This window comes from Calonectris borealis, chromosome 13 (genome assembly GCF_964195595.1).
Source record: "Calonectris borealis chromosome 13, bCalBor7.hap1.2, whole genome shotgun sequence".
NCBI lineage: Eukaryota > Metazoa > Chordata > Aves > Procellariiformes > Procellariidae > Calonectris > Calonectris borealis.
Genome location: NC_134324.1, coordinates 204846 through 223543, shown reverse-complemented (window position 1 = coordinate 223543; position 18698 = coordinate 204846). Strand labels below are relative to the sequence as shown.

Here is an 18698-nt window from a genome sequence, read left to right as displayed (position 1 = left end):
GCAGCTACAAAGAAAGATCACACAGTTCATTAGCAGGAAAGGTGGCAGTACCTCTTCCATCATTGGACCCAGTCCTGAGGCCTCGGGAAACACAGGTAGAGATAGCCACGGCAAGGTAGCTGCAAAACAAAGTCGGGTTGAAATCCCCAGTACAGGGTCAGGGCAGGGCAGGACAGACCCAGCAGGACATCAGGGGAAAGCAGCAGCATCGAGGCCCAGCCACCCTCCGCGTGCTAACCTGGTCGTGGATGCACACGGGCCTGGGCATGGCACAGCAGGCGTTCACCAGTGGCAAGTTCCAACAGCAGCTCCTCCTCCATTTGACCAGTCCATTTGCAAGTTAAACACAATATAAATTTATACTCAGCGTCTCCACAAAGAAATGGGAATTCCAGTACTGGCTCCAGTCAGACAGCTTGGAGGGCTGGGGAGGGGGAAAAGGATGTTATTCAAGCAGTGGTTTTTCAGCATGCAAGTAAGATCTCCTTATTTGCAAGAGTGCTACAAGGCTGACCTCCTGGGAACCACACGGCAGACCTGTTTAGCTTGGAGACACAGCACAAGACTCAAAGCAAGCCTTAAGTAACCAGCCAGACACCATCTGCTGAATTTCTCTGAACTTTATTGGCACTTTAGGAAGAACAGGGTATGAATTTTAACAACTCCTCCAAACACGAAAAAAAAGCCTTAATATCAAGGTTCTCTCTGCAAATAAGCACATGGACCCATTAATTACTCCACAACCTTAAGGAACTGATGTTTTATTATAATTCCAGTAAAAAGACTGGTCAAAAAAACCTCAACATAATTTACAGCAACAAAAAATAAAACAAGAAAAAACAAGCCAGGCAAACATTTGATAAAGTACTTCCCTCCCCCCCACCCCCAAGAGGAGTAGTTATCCAATTAAACTGGAACATGGAGAGGAAGAACAATCCACTGTATTCTAACAAATAAAAAACGTGTCTACAAATCTCACTGTAATACTGAAAGCTTCTTACATTAGTTTTCTTGCAAAATATCATTTCTTTACAATACAGTATACATTTCCAAGGGAAGGAGGACCATAAACATATCCTTCATCCCATGACTAATATTTTCTAATTGTGCATAGCTAGAAGTATTGAAATCAAATATCATTAGATACCACTGGAATATAATACTGGTTAAGAAGAAGGCAGGGCTGAAACAACTACAAAGAGTTAGGTGCACTCACTGGCACAAGCCGTTCTATTCCTATATTGGACCATTTGGAATTAGAACGATTTAAAAAACCCTATAAACAGAAGTCATGCCAGCATCATAATACATGAGCTCAGCAGTGTTGTGTGACCCATCAAAGCAGAAAATGTTTACTGATTTATTATTTGAAGACATATTCCAGGCACCATACATCAGCTTGTTAGGAAATTGTTAAAATGTAATAAATGCTTTTCTCCCCACAAATGCATCAATAGGTGCCATGGACAGAGCAGAAGTGCTGAGAACCAGCTTTAAAGCACCAAAATAGAAGTGTAAAGGTTGTCTGTTCCCCCAGTAATGAGACCCACATAGAGCCAGTGCCAATAACCCTTCAGTATAGAAACACGCAAATCAGTTCTGACAAATTTAACTGCAATCTTTCATTTGTGACTTTCAAAGTACTGAGACATGTGTTTTTGGCCAACCAAAAGCTTACCGTGTCATGTCCCCCCAAAAAGCATGCTGTGTCCAGGGGAGAGAAGGGGGTCCCATGATTTATCTGGATGTTTAGAAGCAACACACTAAGCTATGCTCCTAACAGAGGTTGGTTGGTATTTTTGTGGATCTCCACACAGACTTGTATTGCTTCCAAAAAATAAAATAAATACAGCACTGGTAAGGTCATTCCCAGCAGCCCAAGGAATTCTCGGGGAAATACTGCAGTTTATTAACACTATCATGAACATTTCTTTTTGGCACAGTCCCCCTTTACCTTTCCCATAGAGCAGGGAGCTGAAAATGCTCTAGCATTCAGATGTTTTCCTTCCATCACCACCAGCAGTGATACCATACAAAGGGGGAATCCACGAAACTGAGAAAGTCACAAGATTTAGGATCGTGCTAGGCAAGAAAATAAATCACAGGCTAGCCTGATGACTTCCTATAGGTACAGGCTAATCCAAGGAGGGCAAAGCAAAGGACGACTCCATTGTAGGTGGAATCCACTTAAGAGGCCTATTCTGAAGGTTAACATCTCCTTCTATGAAGGATCAAGCCAAAATCCAATTCAACCCTGAGCATACGTGGCTGTTTCCTCCCCAGAAATGGCAGGAAGGATTCTGGATAGCTACAGCATGGACAGCTTGGAAGACAGGAGGTGATGGGTATTACAACAACTGGTACAAATGGCTCTCAGGACCAGTCTCACAACCACTAGTGTCCCATTTCTAAGAGACAGAGCCTTCTGTTCTCAAAGTCAAAGGGGCAAAGCATCCTTCTGGGGAAGGAAAAGCACCTGAGCCAGGGATCTGGCAGAATGCTAGTGAGCATTAAGGCAGCAATTGGACAAATATCTCAGGATCCTCTCCCCTCAAATGCTCCTTGAAGCCAGGAAGACAGATGCAGTCTTGTACATGACCCAGATACAAGAATAGTTTTTGGTCCCCAGCTGCTGATGACTTTTTATGATTGCATCTAGTTTAAACTAAAGATATCTGAGCTACAGTAGATCTATACACAGTCATAAGGCACCAACGACTATGTGCTAAAAAGGCCTCTTACGGAAAAACCTGAAATCCTATTCACATGACTAGAAATGTACTGGTTCAGCAGGGGAAAAATTACAGCTACAGGAATTTTTAGTCTTTTACATTTCTACCTACCCCTTTACGTTTCCATTGAAAAACCCAAGGCAGTGGGTTTTTTAGCGATCTCTGCCTCGCTGGTTACATTCAAATCAGACAAATGACAGTGAACAAAGCCATTTACCAGAGACAAAACTTCTGGAAAGCGGGGAATTCGAGGCTCCAAACCACCCTGCATCAGTGGAAATATTCCAAAGGCCTCCTCATGATTAGGAAATTCAAAGTTCCATCATTAAACAACAAAAGGCAACACCAGCAGGAACACCACAGAATCTGTTTGGTCTGCTTATGTTTGAAGGACAAGAGCTTTGGTCTTTTAGAAAGAAAGTCCATATTCTACCTCCAATCCTTCTTCCTAGGCTCCAGCCTCCCCTTCTCAACTACATGATTCAGACCCTGTATTAAGTCAGAAATTCAGACCCTGGCTATTAAGCTTAATACTGAAGCTTGTGCAAGTTAGTAGGAAGGCACGGTGTCAAATTGTTAGCACTTTACCGTACGTAATTCAGTAAAAGTATCTGCTGGTCTCCGTACCCAGCGGGAGAGGACAGCAACACAGCTACTTCAGTACGCAATACAAAACTAAATGCAGTGAGACTTTACCCAAAGCCAAACAATTTCAGTTTTGCCCCAATACATGTTTGCTTTCCCAAGCCACCCCAGGAAGATGTAAATACTATTCTTTCTGTTGCTTCACTTCAGCATTTGCCCAAAACTTGATAAATAAGACCCTGGTCACTCTTCTGTAGTGGTTCCAGCGTAGCATGATTACGTAGAATGAATGACGGGAGAGGATGAGAAAGAGGGGAGAAGAGAGTGCAGGGCAGCAGGTGCAGGGGAGAGTTTACATGGACTCAAACTCATCAATGCGCTGCTTGGTGTTGCCCTGCCGAATCTGACGGAGGGTCTTGTACTTGTCTCGGCCCAGACGCATGTTCTCAGCATGGATCATATCATTGGCTGTCTTCTTCGTTTCATCCCGAGCATTTGCCAGCTCTGAGGAAAGAGCCTTCGGAGAAGGGGAAACAGATTGCAATGGGTTAGCACATGCCAGAGACTCAAAGCTGGACAACAAGGTTCCTTGCTGATCCTCCTAAAGATTCAATATCCATGGAGATAGGAAACGGATAAGCCTCCATGTTTACAGTTCTGGGCAACCTGCTCTAGCTGACCCTGCTTGAGCAAGGAAGTGCGACTAGGCGATCTTAAGAGGTTCCTTCCAACCTAAACAATTCTGTGATTCTGTGGAAGTTGTTAATATTTTTCCCTAACATTTGATGGTAGAAAACATCAGGCACCCTATTTATCTTTGTCTAGCCCAGTAAGAAAGACTGTCTCCAATGTACTTCAGAAGAAGAGTCAAGTGGAGGGATCCCTAAAGACAACAGGAGCATCTTGCAGAATTTGAGCAATTACTAGCCTACTACACAAAAGAAACTTGCTGCAGAAGATAAAGCGCACCTCTGTCGCTCTGCCTATGCATAACCACCACAGCATGATGCAGAACAAGCAAAGCCTGATGCAAGTCAGGCAGCTAGCAGGCAGTGTAACAAAATGCTTGGCAAGAGTCAATACCAGAACACTGGAGTTCCTTATGAAAAGGCGGTGCAGCACAGCTCCCTCTATGCTGAGCCCTAGTGGGCTGCTCTCAGGGTTTTGCAATGCAGCCCCGTCAGACAAGACAGTTACAGACAGCTGCTTGATAGGAACTGGACCAAGTTCTCTGATTCATTGCAGCCAGGGCTACGAACAGCTGTCAGATGGCTGGCAAGACTCACACAAGCACACTACGTCTGACAGATGCTGCTTTTTGGCACTGCTTGAAAATACTTCACAACTTCCATTTCACTGGAAGTAAAGTGCCAGGAGACAAGATCTGCCTCTATGCTCAACGGTTAAGCAGCTATCTGGCGAGATCATTATCACCCCTCTTTCCCCGCTCTTTTTGTTTTGGTTTTGTTTTTTTTGTTTTTTTTTTTTTTTTTTCTTTTAAATACCAGTAACACCTCCTAGCTGCAATTAATTGTGAGAATAGAAGCAGCACCCAATCACATACCCTCTCTGCTGCCAACTTCTTACCTTCAAGTGTTTCTGGACCCGTTCATTCTTCTCTGCTTCAGTGGTACGCTCCTCCTCACTGCGGTCCTTGATTGTGGCCTCTGATCGTAGCTCAGCACTGGCTTCTGCTGCATTCTCATCCTGCTCGTCATCATGCTCATTCTCAGAGTGCATGGGCTCAGTGACGTGAGGGGTGCTCATGGCAGTCTTCAACTCCTCTTTGGTCTTTTCTAGGTCCTCCTGCACCATCTGTGCCTGCAGTAGGGCGTGCCACAGTGAGTTAGTCAATATAATCCTGAGTGCATGAGACTTCTTGCAGAAGTGCACAAAAGCACTACCCAGTGCTTATTACAGGGAACCTTGTACCTCTTGCACACTGAAGTGGTATATTCGAAAGCTACTCAGCCACAATCATTTGCAAAACTTTCTGCTGGCTAACACTTCAGAGATTTGAAGAATGTTTCTAATTCATGGAAAATGGGCTATAGGCCTAATTATCAAAATATTTCTATGTGGAGTTAGAATAAGGCGCTCATTCCACCAAGAAAAGCAGAGCTGGGTATTTACAACAGCCTCAAGCTTGCAGACACTCAGTCTAGTGTAGTATCTAGAGCAGTAGTTTAGGCCACAACACAGAATGAAGAACTACTCCACAAAAAGTACTGCCGTTAGCTCAGATTCTGCTTTACCTTCTGTTGCCACTCCTGGGCCTCGCTCTCTTTCTTCTGCCTGGCCAGCTCCAGCTGCGTGATCCTAGCCGTGAGTTCTGCCATCTCAGCAGCCTGCAAAACAAAGGCTTTTAGTGGGGATGAAACCAAAGTACTTGCTAAATGAAGCATTTAGTCCAAGTCCTGAATAAAAACAGTGTCTCTAACATCTTTTCAGTAAGGAGAAAGCCTTCCTGTAAACTTCAGTCCCACCGATATCTCCATAATGCAAGGGAAAAAGAAGCCAAAAAAGTTTTGGCTTTTGTTGTGGTTTGTGGTTTTGTTTGTTTGTTTTTTCTTTTTTTCTTTTCTTTTCTTCTCCTCTAAACAGAGCTACAGAACTCAATTCTTTGAATCCAAACCAGGGAAAGCAATTAGTGAGCACTACACTCTGTTCTCAGCATCACATACAAAAAAAGGCAAAAAGCACAACAATCCAGATCTATTGTACAAATACAATTGTATTTAGGTATAAGTTCATCTGCTTGAGGCTAAAAATTAAAGAACCAAACTATGCTTCCTTACTATATTCATAGCCTGGTTTGCTTCAAGAGCTTAGATGCCTGCCCTGTCACTATTTTCCCTACCCAATTTTCAGCTCACCCACTTACCAGCTGTTCCTGGGTCTTTTGTTGATCATGGGATGCTTTCAATAGGGCCTCCTTTGCCTCTTCTGCTTCTCTACGTTCTTTAGCCAGTTTCTCTGCTTCCTCCTGAGCTCGTTTTCTCTCCTGTTCCAGCTCCATAGCTCTGCGGGTCTGTTCTTCCAGTTCTGAAAGAAAATAGGGGAGTGCATTTGAAGGGAGATCAAGTAAAGAATGGCAGTAGAAGAGGAAGGTGCCCTTACACCTACGTTCTGGATGAGGGTTTTCCTTCAGAGGGACAGGTAAAGGAGAGATGCAAGCAACTGTCCCCTTTTCTCTCCTTCACATTGTAAGTGGAGCTGGAAGACTCAGAGCCAGGTCTGTTCCAAGCCATCAGATTACTTGCCCAATTGATTTGTGGGGAAGTACCCATCCCAAAATGACATCCTTAAAGGCAGAGAAGCATACAGCATTTTGGTTGGGCAACACCACACTGTAACACTGGCCAAGCAATTAGATAGTAATCATACCAGAGTACTGGCTGGTGTGACCCCTGCTATACTTTTTGACTCCTTCCTCTACAGATGTGCTGGGATAAAGCTTCCAGCCAGCACATGAACAACTGCAAGGTACTCTCGCTGCCTGAGAGGCAGCTTGGCTGCCACCCATCATTTAATGCAAGTCCTATTTCAGCAGCTGCATATGGAGGGCTTACGTTCAGCTTCAGAAGGCTAAACCAGGGCCCTAACACCAGTTAGCACACAATACTGCAGAGCCAAATGGCTCAGAGACGCTCATAGCTTTACTACTTGAACCCTTCTCACTCAGACTATGCATCTAAGGAAATACTGGAACATTTCATATTACCTTGCTGAGCTTTCTTGGTTTGCTCCTCAATTTGCTTGAGTCTCTCCATTAGCTCCTCCTTTTCACGTTCAATCTTCTCCTTCTCCTTTTCTGCCAACTCCCTCTTCTTCTTCTCATTCTCTAGCAGGGCTCTGATGAAGGGGAAGTCATAATGCAATTTCAAATTAACAACTACTCACATTGGAGCACTTCCTAGTGAGGCCATGAGCACACAAGAGATGTGCACTACAGCACTCAGCTGATGAGTTTTACTCCAGTTTGCCCTTTTAGAGAAGGGCAGAATGAAAAAGCTCTGCTGGCATTCATCTCGACGGCAAGTTCATAATAGCAATGTTACAAGGGAAGTCTCCTTATATCAAGATCCATATTAGTCCCACCAAATAGACAGACAAATCTAAGTTTAAAGAAGTGATGGTGGGTCACACTTGTGATGAGTGCCATTTCCATCATCCCATTAGATCTACCAAAGCAGAAAACGACCTGCTTTATTTTTGGCTCAAGCAGATTAAGGTGTTGCCAGCAACTTATCTAGCATATGATGCTATTGTGCAGTGATCGGCCAAGTCCAGGTTACTCAGAATCCTACCAACCTCTCCATCTGTTTCTGATGCTTCTCTTCCCGAGCCTGTGCTTTCATCTGCTGCACCTCAATGGTATCTGGTTTACGTCTGCGCATGTAGAGCTCATGGTTCCCCATGCAAAGCGCCAAGATTCGTTTGTTAATCCGTAACCGAGGGGCATAGAATACAAAGTCCTTGGGACAAGAAAAAGGCAGCATTAGACCAGTTCTTTCAGCATAAGAAGCCCCCTGTGTATGCAATACACTCCAAGACTCTAAGCTTTCTAGAATTGCTAGCCAGCCTTTCTTAACGGTGTCTAATTCATCGGTGGTGGTAGTTATCTTTCAGGAGTGAATTTCAACCTGACAAATACACACAGGGCAGAAGTGCCCAACTTGTTGTTACAGTGTGCTGGGTTTCATTGTAATGCATCCCTAGCACATAGCGTACACAGTGACTCAGCTTCACTGTTTCATTACAAACACCATCAGGGGCTGGTTTACCAGGCACACTGAGACTATGACTTCTCACCTTTCTTCTTAGTTATTTAATGCAATAGTCTGGCCAGCCACATCAAGTGTAATGTTTTGTCTTATGCCAGAAAGGGTGTTAAAACATTATGTCTAATGGATAAATAACTTTGTTCTGTTAAAAAGGAGCAATAGCAACAGGGAAACGCTTCCAAGCAGCAATGCAACAAGAATGACCAGAAGAACAGAAGGTATCAGCTGACACAGGAAATTAATAAGCCTTAAAGATAACCAATTACCTTCATTATAAATTTGCAAGAAAAAACCCTCCCAGTGTACCCTACAAAATGACTTGAAGCTTCAGCTTCAAGTAAGGTGAAAAACTGCAAAAGACCATCCCACACACTACTAAAGCCAACAGGCTGCAAAGGAAGCATTCACAGTTAACATGGGTGCCTCAGATCCCCAACTGAATTATCAGAGAACCTGAACAGTCTTAAGAGAATCAGAAGAATCAGAAACCCTAGGCAAAGAACTTCTCACTGCCACTGACTTTGAACAGCTTAAGGTTATACTGAATAAATGTCTACCCTCCCAGCCAGAAACAAATCCCAACTATCACCTTACTACCATTAGACCCATTCTGTACATACTGCCCTGAAGAGATCAGGTAGAGCACTGCTTAAGTCAGCGTTGACATTACTGATGAAAAGATTGTGTGCAATAAAAAAAAGAAGAGATCGTTCAGCTAAGAAGCCAAAAATTTAATTTGAATGTTGCTTCTTACTGGTGCTTTCTTGTCAATAGGCTTGATAACAAATTTCTTGTCATTGAATGAGATGTTTCTGATCTCACTCCAAGGGAATCCAATTTTCGGTGTTAGCCTGCAGAAATGGAAAGCAAGAAAAAATAAAAAAGCCCCAAGTCATTCCAAATTCTCGATTTACAATATAAAGCTCAAAATTCTACCAAATCTGCCCTCATATTTCAGTACTCTTACATTGACTGGAATCAGCAAATAAAATTAGTCATGCAAATGAACTACAACCATAAGAAGCAGTTTTTCAATCCCGCTTTTTTTTTAAATGGAAAACAGAACTGGAGAATGCATCTGTGGCAGGAAGACTAGGGATACAAGTAAAAGTAGCTTGATAAGATTTGCCAATTTTTTGTAATTTTTTGGTCCAAAGCAGTACATTTTATGTATCATTCTGGCAGTATCAAAAACACAGCCAAGAATGATATAGAAATTGTAGAGTTTAAAGACTTGAATTCCAGAAAAGATTAATTTTGAATGCCTTTATACTGGAAAGGAGCTGAAGGCAATGATGAGGAGAGGGGGTTTATTACCTGTCATTCTGCTCATAAATGTTGAGTCCAAGAGCATCTACACCTAGCCAGAGTTCAGAGCCCTTCTTGTTCTTAATGCTGAAGTAGTTTACACCATACATTTCCAGATCCTGTGCAATTTTCAGGTACTCCAAGACAGCATCTTCTCTGCAGCATGCAAAAAGAAAGCAGATATTCCTTTTTGAGTCTATAAACTATTAGAGCAAGAAGGTGCTGTCTTCCTACATGGGCAGAGCAGCAACAAGCTGGCAACGGTTCCAAGCATGACCCTAGTAGATAATAACAAACTCACTCTGCAAACTCAGTTTTGTTTTATTAAGAACAGCCAGCTGATTTGGACTAGCAAGGGCAGAGGCACATGAACCTAGTTACTCTGAGCAGAATAACCTGAAGAACGCTAAATCATCTTGAAGCAAGCCACAGATTTTTGTATGCATTCATACATTACACATTAGCATATATCACACTACTTTAAATACAGGAGTTTCACACTGCATCAGTTACCTAATCATTCCTCGATGCTCCTCATGCCACACCTGGATCCTCTCCTCCCACTGGTCCTTGTTAAGCTTGTGCTGCTCCAGAACCCTAGAAAGAGTACATGGGATATTTGAGACCAGCCGTTGCATTTATGCACAGTCACACATCACTCTTGAATAATGCTTCATTAAATACTCCATTGACATCCCAGTTCCCCCACAAAAATATTCCAGGAAATACAGTTTTATTATAAGGCTAGCTAGAGACACACTGGTCAATATTCAAACTTCTGACAAACGACAAGTTGTATTCAGTTGTGCTTCTGCTTGAAGCATTACATTTTTTGGTTTGGAACTTCTCTCACTACTTCTGATTAGAGTTTCTCCAGTAGCAATAGGATGTTTAAGATTAAAGTTCGTAATTAAATGAATACTAATCCCAATCCTCAGAGAGGCACCAGGCTATATTTTATTCTGATCATTCCAATCAAGACACACTCCTCCCCTTCCCCCCCCGCCCTAAAATCCCAAACCCTTTAAGGCAAAGAAGGTCTAAGACTACCCAGGTTCACTTACCTCTGTGGGAGCAGTTTGTCACTAGCAAGGTAGCCAGACTTGTGCACCTCTTTGTTGAAGTCTCCGTATTTTGACTGGACAGCATAAGAAGCCAGAAGAACGGCTGTTTCTGGAGGGCAATAAATGTCATCATTCAGAATTGCCTCCTTCACTTGGAGGAAGAAAAGGCGCTGCGTGATGTCCTGGATCAGCTCTTCTGCCACATCCTCTGGGTAGAACTTGGCACGGAATTTGAAAAGCAGGGGGCTTTCTTTGCGTACATCCTGTGCTGTTACCTGGAACAGAGTTATCAGATTTTATAGCCTACCTACCAAGTGAAGGGGAGCAGGTTTACAAACAGGAGGACAAGCATGCATTAGAAAAAAATTCTCCTTTCCAATGCAGAAGTGAGTGAGCAGAAAAGCAAGGATTTTCAATTCTTTACTGCTAAACACCTCATCACCTCTCCCCACAGGACTTGTGACAAGCCACTAGTTGTGACCAGTGCTAGGTAAGTTACTTTCCAGGTTCCTCTCCAACCAAGATGCTCACATGAGCACCACATTAGCGTGTTACCGGGAAGGGTAACAGGTCCGCCTGGATAACAAACAGGACTAGATGCAGGAGGACCAGGTTAGACACCACGACTCCCTGTACCTTGGGGAGGGGTGTGTGGGCTGAAGGAAGGCAACACCAACTGACTTATCTTGCAGTACTTCAGGTGTGTGGAGAGGCAAGAACAGATCCCTGACAGAAGTACGGAGACTGAATTTGCCCCTGCCCTCCAAGAGAAGGGAACCAGGACAAGTGAAAGCTTGGAGCAAACATACCTTTTTGTTCAATTTCAGCCATGTTGAGAAGCCCTTGGTGTCCTGATACTGAAGTCCAAAAAACCAGACCTCTCTAAGACCAATTGTCTTGACGACCTGGAAGAAAGATGATTAGCAAGAGGCCCAGCCAGACAGACTGATCTCACTGGTGGCAGAGAACGTGTTAGAGGTAAGTTCAGACAAACACGAAGACAACCAGTGCCGTAGCCTTCTGCCTCCCGTGCTATGGTGCACATACATAGATGATAGGGCATCTGAGGGGTCTTAAGTGGGAGATGTATTGTATTCTTCCCTCCCCCTCAACTCTTTAAGGCTTGTTGCTATTTATAAACAACAGCTGGGACACTATTTTCTTCAGCTACTTATAAACCAACATGGATAGCCAAAATAGGATGCAACAGGTCTGACAGGTGTAATAGCTGCCAGGAATCAACAACGCAGCTCCATTTTCAGGTACACCCCTCACTTATCATGCAAAGGTACTACTCCTGGGCAAGCCATGAATCACCCTGCTAGGTTGTGTCCTACTTTAAGATTTGTATTCTACTCCACTGATAGCTGTGCACGGGCCTTTCATGCAGCTCTTTAATGAGCAGCACCATTAAGAAGTACTACAGTGGGTAAATCGATATGTTATCCCTTGTGTCAGCACAAAGAGCCATCACAGAAATTAACTACACCACTATGTAAGCTCTCTCCTTAGTCATTTCCCTAGCACACCACGGGTGCTATGTAAATAAGAGTTAAGAAGGCTTTACAGACATACTGTAACAAGAGACAAGAGCCTCATGGGGGGGCAAGACTACTGCAGTACAATGGTACTGCTGGTAAAAAGGAGAGGGAAGTTTCTCGGTGAAGCATGTTCACTAGCATGAGGCCACAGCTTTGTGCCCTGGCATGTCTGGGACATGCCACAGGGTGCAGCAAGTCCAGAAACTGAAGTTCCCCCACATCTCTCCTGAACCCCCAGGAGCTGTTCTCATACTGGCAGACAGGGCACATGCCCATCACCTCCATTACTAGACAAGGTAGGGGGAGGGAGAAGACACCTGCCTCTAGGTCAACACGGTACCTGAAGTAGGACACCGTAAGCTGCTTTTACACACCACCCACCCTCGGGCTGGCTCACAGCCCCCTCCCTTCAGAGGGGCTCAACTGGACAGCAGGGGACGAGCCTCGCGCTGGGAAAGCCAGCAGCCTGATCATGGTGTCCCCGCTGCCGGGTAAGCTGAGGTAATTCTGTACTGCCTTGTCTCATGTTTTATGATTTCTCCTAAATGCCTACTTCCTTTTAAATTACTTCCTTGTTGAGTCCTAAGGATGCACTGTTCCCTCGCTTTGGCAAGATACCACACCGAAGACGCAAGTTCCCCCCAAACACATTACTAGTTAGATTCTTTAGGGCTTGGATCAGGCATTTTTTCTGGCCTTACAAAAGCAGCATTAGGGCCCTAATTCCTTTCAGGCCCAAAAACCAAAGGGAGCTTTCAGCAGAGGCATGCTATTAGCACAGAGACAAAACCTATGCAAGGTCATGTAGTCTATATACCTCATCCGCTGGAGTCCATGAAATTATTCAGCCTGTCCCCGCTTGAATATGAACTGGAGAGCTGGCCTAAAGCCCCTGTAAACACAGGGGAACGCGGGGCAGATAAGCCTTCCCTTGTGCATATCACATAGTAGGATGGACACAACTAAGGAGACTGTCGGAGAAGAATCAGAGTTTGCTGTATACATTGAAAGCACGTGGTACAAGGAGAGGAAGAAAGGCTGTCCTAGAGCCCAAGGAAAGCTCTGTTCTCGGCAGCATTAACATTTGAATGGGATGGAAGCTCTCCCCCCCGCTCCCCGCTGCATGTGTCTGCCTGCCTCTCCTCCATTTGTCAGCAGGGAACTCAACAAGCTGGACTGCCAGCAACGGACTGAAAGGCATCACACTGAGGCCCCGCACAAAAGGACTTCTATTCCACCGAAGTCTGCACAGCAATAGCAGCGACAACAACGGACTGGACAGAGGAGAGGGGAGACAGCACAGCACGCAACATCACACCCCCAAGCTGCTACTGAATCAAGGGGTGGGGGGAGGCGGGGGAAAAGATAGTCCTCCTCCTCCTCCCTCCTTCCCACCTCAGCTTTAGCAGGTTATCCAGTTCCATTTAGCAAGGGAAAGGGCATGAAGAAGAAACAGCTTTCTACAGCTGCAAGGAGTCTGGCTGGCAGCTAGCAGCTCAATTATGTTTGGGGTGTACAGCATTCAGAGCCCTGACGAAGGGCGAGATGTTCCAAAAAGCAAGCAGTTCCTGGCAGTGGCTGAGGATGGAGAAGGGCTGGCACACAACAGGAGAATACAGAGTACTGTGAGAACACAGACCACTATACTTAAATACCTAAAATTTACACTCTCAGCTGGAAAGTGACATCTTTTCTTTGTGCCCCAGAGAACATTACGTCAGTCCCTGGATCTTGTTTAGCCTGCAGTATAAGGCTTAGTCTACAACTGGCAACAGATTACAGGCAGCCTTAAAATCCAGCTGTCCCACAGTACCTTGACCAGCCATGACAAAGCTCTTCATCAAGTACCTTTAGCTTAAAATTCCACTTAGCAAGCAATACTGCCTCAGGGGAAAAGGTGCATTTCTAGTGACTCTCGCTTCACCTTCTGCAGACAGTCTAAGCACGCAGCAGTACTTATGTTCAGAGAAGAAACACAAGGTCTTCCAGGTAACCTTTTCTCTCACTTCTCCTTACTCCACATCTTCCAGGTCTGCATGACTCCTCCTGTCCTTCCCCTCAGCACTCACCCATCTCCCTCCAAACTATGTTCTTGCCATTTCGTGCTGCCCCACAGCAGGAGAGCCATAAGCAGCCTCTTAAATGTAGATTTTGGCATCAAGATGATGACTGAAGATTGCCCTCATTCTCAGCCCAGGAAATACATCACCACAGTGGCAAAAAAGTGCAGATCCTGCATGAAAGCACTCTCTACACATGGGCAAGACCAAAGCATGCAAGCAGAGAACACATTCCACTCAGACCTAGTGCCTGCACCAACAGCCAAAGCATCCCAGGCTACACCGCAACAAATTGTCTTGAATCTCACCTGCTGTCCTAGTTAAAGATGAAGTAGGCCCCTCTCCCTCTCTATGACAGGCATGTCAAGTACTTCTGAGAGAAAACTGCTAGCAAACCTTATTGCTGGAGGAGCTCCGAACTGGTGCCACATCTGCAACTAGTTTCATACGCCATAGCCAAAAACGACTTAGAACATGGTCTTCCAGGTACCCTAACTTAACACCCAAGATGGGCTCCATCTACAGCCATAAATATTCAACTGTTGCCTTTCCATTTGGCTGATGGATGTATTTCTAACTTTCCCTTTCAAAGTGCTAAAATGCCAAAGTGCTAAGTGACAGGGTCTTCTTTGAGTTTTTAAGCTTATTACAGTTTGCCATTGACCTCGTTAGCAACAAGCAGTCCATTTTTGGTTGGACTACTGTTTTTATAAAAGCCAGTAAGTTTCCACATGTTCCTGTGAAATCTGAGACACATTTCCATACCACTCAACCACAAGCCTTCATTACACAAACAAGAGTTCTGGGGTTTGCTGGAGGAACCGGCCGCTGTCCCAAGACTTGCTGCTTTCTACCATGAAAGTGCCATAGTAAGTTTTCAGTTCAGTGCTTTCATCTACTGGATCAAGTGCTGCAGACCAGTTTCCTATGTATTTAAACACTACTAGGTAGGACTTTACCAAGGCTAAAGGCTTCTTTACAGTCTCCCTCCTCATAAAGCTTAGTTTACAGGCCATGAGAGACCAGCCACTTTTATTCCAAACACAGCTCAACTCAGCTGGAGTTACTCAAAAGTCAAGGGGGGATTTGGTCAGCCTGTGTTGTAAGCTTTAGCAACCATGAAAGAAGAGACTGACAAACTGGTACTCTACAAAACCATTAAACTCACTGCAGCAGATAAGCAAGCCAGGGCAGGACACATGAACTCGGAATCTTAGGAGCTCTGGCTCTTAATGAGATCCGTAGGATCCTTAAGAATTAAAAAGAAAAAATTAAAAAATACCCCCACACTCCGTAGTAAGCTCAATGCTGAACGTAAAATACAGTATCAGTGACTAGGTTTAGAGCAAGCAGAGAGATGCTTATTGTTACAATTTTAACCCATAGCCCAGAGCACTTTTCTAGTACAAGCTTAGTTTTGAACCCAAAAGCTCACGAAACTGAGGAAAAGCCTCCTAGGAAGGTTAACCGCACGCTTGCAAAGTCTGAAGTGACAGATATTAAAGTTTTTCTAATGTCACATTTCTCCTTAACCTGTGACTTAGCTTCACAGCTCTTAATTGGACAGAGATCACCTTTAATGAGATTGGGCGCTTTTGGTTACTCTAAAGGCTTATTCTGGAGTGGCATGTTGAAGCCACCATCTCCTAGACTTTGCAATGTCTAAAAGCTAGCATTGGAAGGACTGAAGTTTACATGGTCAGCTATAGGCTCAGAGAGCACTAAGCACATCGCTGAGAAGCAAATCAGTTCTGAAGTTAGAGAAATAGAGTTCATTTTAGGTTGAGGAAGGAAGTACTGACTGAACAGTTTAGTAACCACAGCTCATTGTTAAAAAGATCCTGATGTAAGGCCTATCAAATGGGTAGAGATCCCCACCCATCAACTGCATTCACCACCCAACAGACCAGTATAGCATACAGCTAGGACTCCTCTACCAGAGACTAGAAGGAATACGGGGCTCTGAAGGGGAATGAAAGAACAAGGCGCCAGCAGGATCCAAGGTCAGAAGCGATCAGAAGCAAAGCATCTGAGAAGCTACCTCATGCAGCACGCGGGGGACATGGAAGAAGGGAGTATGTTTTCATACCGCAGAAGTCAGAGCGGTTGAGGATTTTGCGACTTGTCTGTGCGCAGGCTGCCCAAGGAGCCTATAAGATGCAGTGTCCACTAAACCAGGACATTTCTGTGAAAGCTTTCCAGCCAGCCAGCTGTGGAACACTTAGTTACCTCTCCCTGTCCAAGGTACAGGCTAGCCCCCCTCGCCCCCCCAAAAGGCCAAAGTCTCACTGATTCAAGCTAGAATCAGTCTACCCAAAAAGAGGAAGTTTGAGAGGAAAAAAGATTGGAGGGACACAACTTCAGAAGCTATCTACAGCAATAAGTAGCTAAGCAGTTTTACCAGAGAAACGGTTAATCTTTCCTGTGCAGGAGACATACAAAGCAAAGCAATGCTTTGTTTTACACACGAGCCGCCAGTCCAACTGCACTCCAGTCTGATACAGAAAAGGGTCAAAGAAGGAAAATGAGCAGCTATCACTGTTGCAGTGCCTGTACCCTGCATCCCCAGGAACACAGTATTTCAAAGTACCCGTGAAGTAATCAGGCCTGTGGGATAAGCAGCACCCCTGACAGGCATAGCCCATCCTCAAGCTCTTCTTTTAATCCATCACTAGTGGCTGAGGAATGGGAGCAGAGTTACCATTTTTGCTAGTGAGTTGGTAAGCACTGGAGTTCAGCAGCTGATGCTGAGGTACATAAGCAAAGAGGTACAGAAGCAAAGCTGCAGAAGACAGCAGGATATCTTAAAATTTTTCTGTGAAATAGTCAAAAGTCAGGTTTCACACCAGAAGGTTTATGTGCTGCAACAGCAAAACCGTAAGTTTGCTTTGTAGAAGAACTCTGCCTTCCCTCAAAAAAGCATCGATGAAAGCAGCTCCTTTTTCAGAACCAGCATCATGCAGAAAATACTAGATTAGCAATTCCAGGAGCACAACATAGTTAAGGGAGCTAGAAAATGAACAGCCATAACTTTGTTCTTACACACCCCATCATGGGACCCAAGACCACCTCAGGATAGAAACTGAGATAGAGTGAACAGATTACCAGTCAGACAGCAGTCGCTGCTTAGTCCCCATTAGCAGTGTCAGCAGGGAGAACAGCTCCAGACTATCCCTTTACAGGAACTAATCCACACAAACAGCTCAGCCATTTGAAAGATACTGGGTATATGCCAGCTGACCATGTATTCAAAGCCCCATCCCCATGCTGAAGGGCGCAAGTTTAGTATTTACTGTCAGCTCACTACAGGGTCTCATGTTCTGGTTTCGTAGTTAGCTCTTTATGCAAAGATCAATAACCTGTTTGAGCGTGTCCATATAAAAGAAGTACTTGCTTTCCTTTATATGCAAGTCTGACTATAAAGCCTCTTTTGCAATAGAAAAGAGCCTTGAATTCTCCATCAAAAAAAAAAAAAAGAGACAGACAAACAACAGCCTGTTGTGTATCTGCATTCAGAGACCAAGACGAAACATTTCCCATTGTGGCAGAGCTGAACAGCTACCTCGTTTGCAATTAGTTTCCTTAATTGTTAAGGGCCAATGATTAGATTGCAGGGCAGCCACAGAAGCTGGGAACTCACAAAGCAGAACCCTCCAAAACTCCTTATTCATGCTAGAGGTGGATGACTTCTGACATCCCCACATCTACTGCTAACTCCCTACCTTACTGCTTACAACACTCTCAAGCCCTGGCAGAGGGTTAGTCTTTCTACCACCATCACTGTGGTGGTGCCACACTAACACCACCTAGCACTGCTGTGCTAGGTCTTTGACTAATCATTTAGTCAAAGCCTGGACATCTGCCACTGGTGAGGCTCTAGGACATTCATTTCAGTATCAGCCCTATCAGGAAACCAATATCACTACCCCCACAAGGAAATCTTGTGTGCTAGGCAGTAGAAAACAGTTTAATTCTTATTACAACAAAAGTGACATATGGACAGTATAAAGAGATTGTGTCCACCAGACCTTTTAGAAATAGCAAGTGTTTAACAGCTAGCTTCAGATGCTTTTTTCCCCACTGTATTTCCTCTTCCAACTCCACTTACAACCCAATTTAGCTGAAGTAAGCACTGACTCATTTACATTAGCAACTTAGAAACTTAGTTCTGCAGCAGCATTTGCTTTCTCCCTTTGCAAAGTGTTTACTATGGAAAAAAAAACAAAACAAAACTTCTGTTTAGACAGGTGCTATGTGAAACACACTGCAGGGAGGAGAAGGTGCAGCTGTTCAAGAACATGACACAAAGGAGTGAAATCAATTACTAAGACATGAAGAATTCCCATACTGGAAACATGATCAGATGCTTCTCAAAGAGAGACAAGTTGCTGAAGCCTAGGCCTGCCACCACAATGTCAGTTTGCAGCAAAAGCTGCAGACTGTCTAGAGCTGACTGAAAAAATCATGTGCAGATTAAAAATACTACTGACTTCAGTAGTACGACTTCTTAGCACTTGGTGCTTTGCTTGGATAATGTCAGAAACCAGATATTGAAAAATAATCATGGGAGGTATCCACATGGAGAACACCCCCTCCAAAAAAAAGTTCACCTTTTGATGAT

General features: G+C 44.3%; 1 protein-coding gene across 1 annotated transcript in view; it reads right to left on the bottom strand.

Moving 5' to 3' along the window:
* Window positions 1–605: 605 nt before the first annotated feature.
* The window catches only part of MSN (moesin), a 47420-nt gene continuing 29327 nt past the window's right edge, over window positions 606–18698 (bottom strand). Inside the window, exons 3-13 of the mRNA XM_075161859.1 lie at window positions 11286–11381; window positions 10477–10751; window positions 9926–10009; window positions 9422–9568; window positions 8859–8955; window positions 7632–7795; window positions 7042–7172; window positions 6202–6362; window positions 5573–5665; window positions 4905–5138; window positions 606–3834 (exon numbers count right to left, since the gene is read on the bottom strand). Coding sequence (XP_075017960.1) covers window positions 3670–3834; window positions 4905–5138; window positions 5573–5665; window positions 6202–6362; window positions 7042–7172; window positions 7632–7795; window positions 8859–8955; window positions 9422–9568; window positions 9926–10009; window positions 10477–10751; window positions 11286–11381 — 1647 coding nt within the window. The 3' untranslated portion in view covers window positions 606–3669. The remainder of the gene's footprint in view (window positions 3835–4904; window positions 5139–5572; window positions 5666–6201; window positions 6363–7041; window positions 7173–7631; window positions 7796–8858; window positions 8956–9421; window positions 9569–9925; window positions 10010–10476; window positions 10752–11285; window positions 11382–18698) is intronic.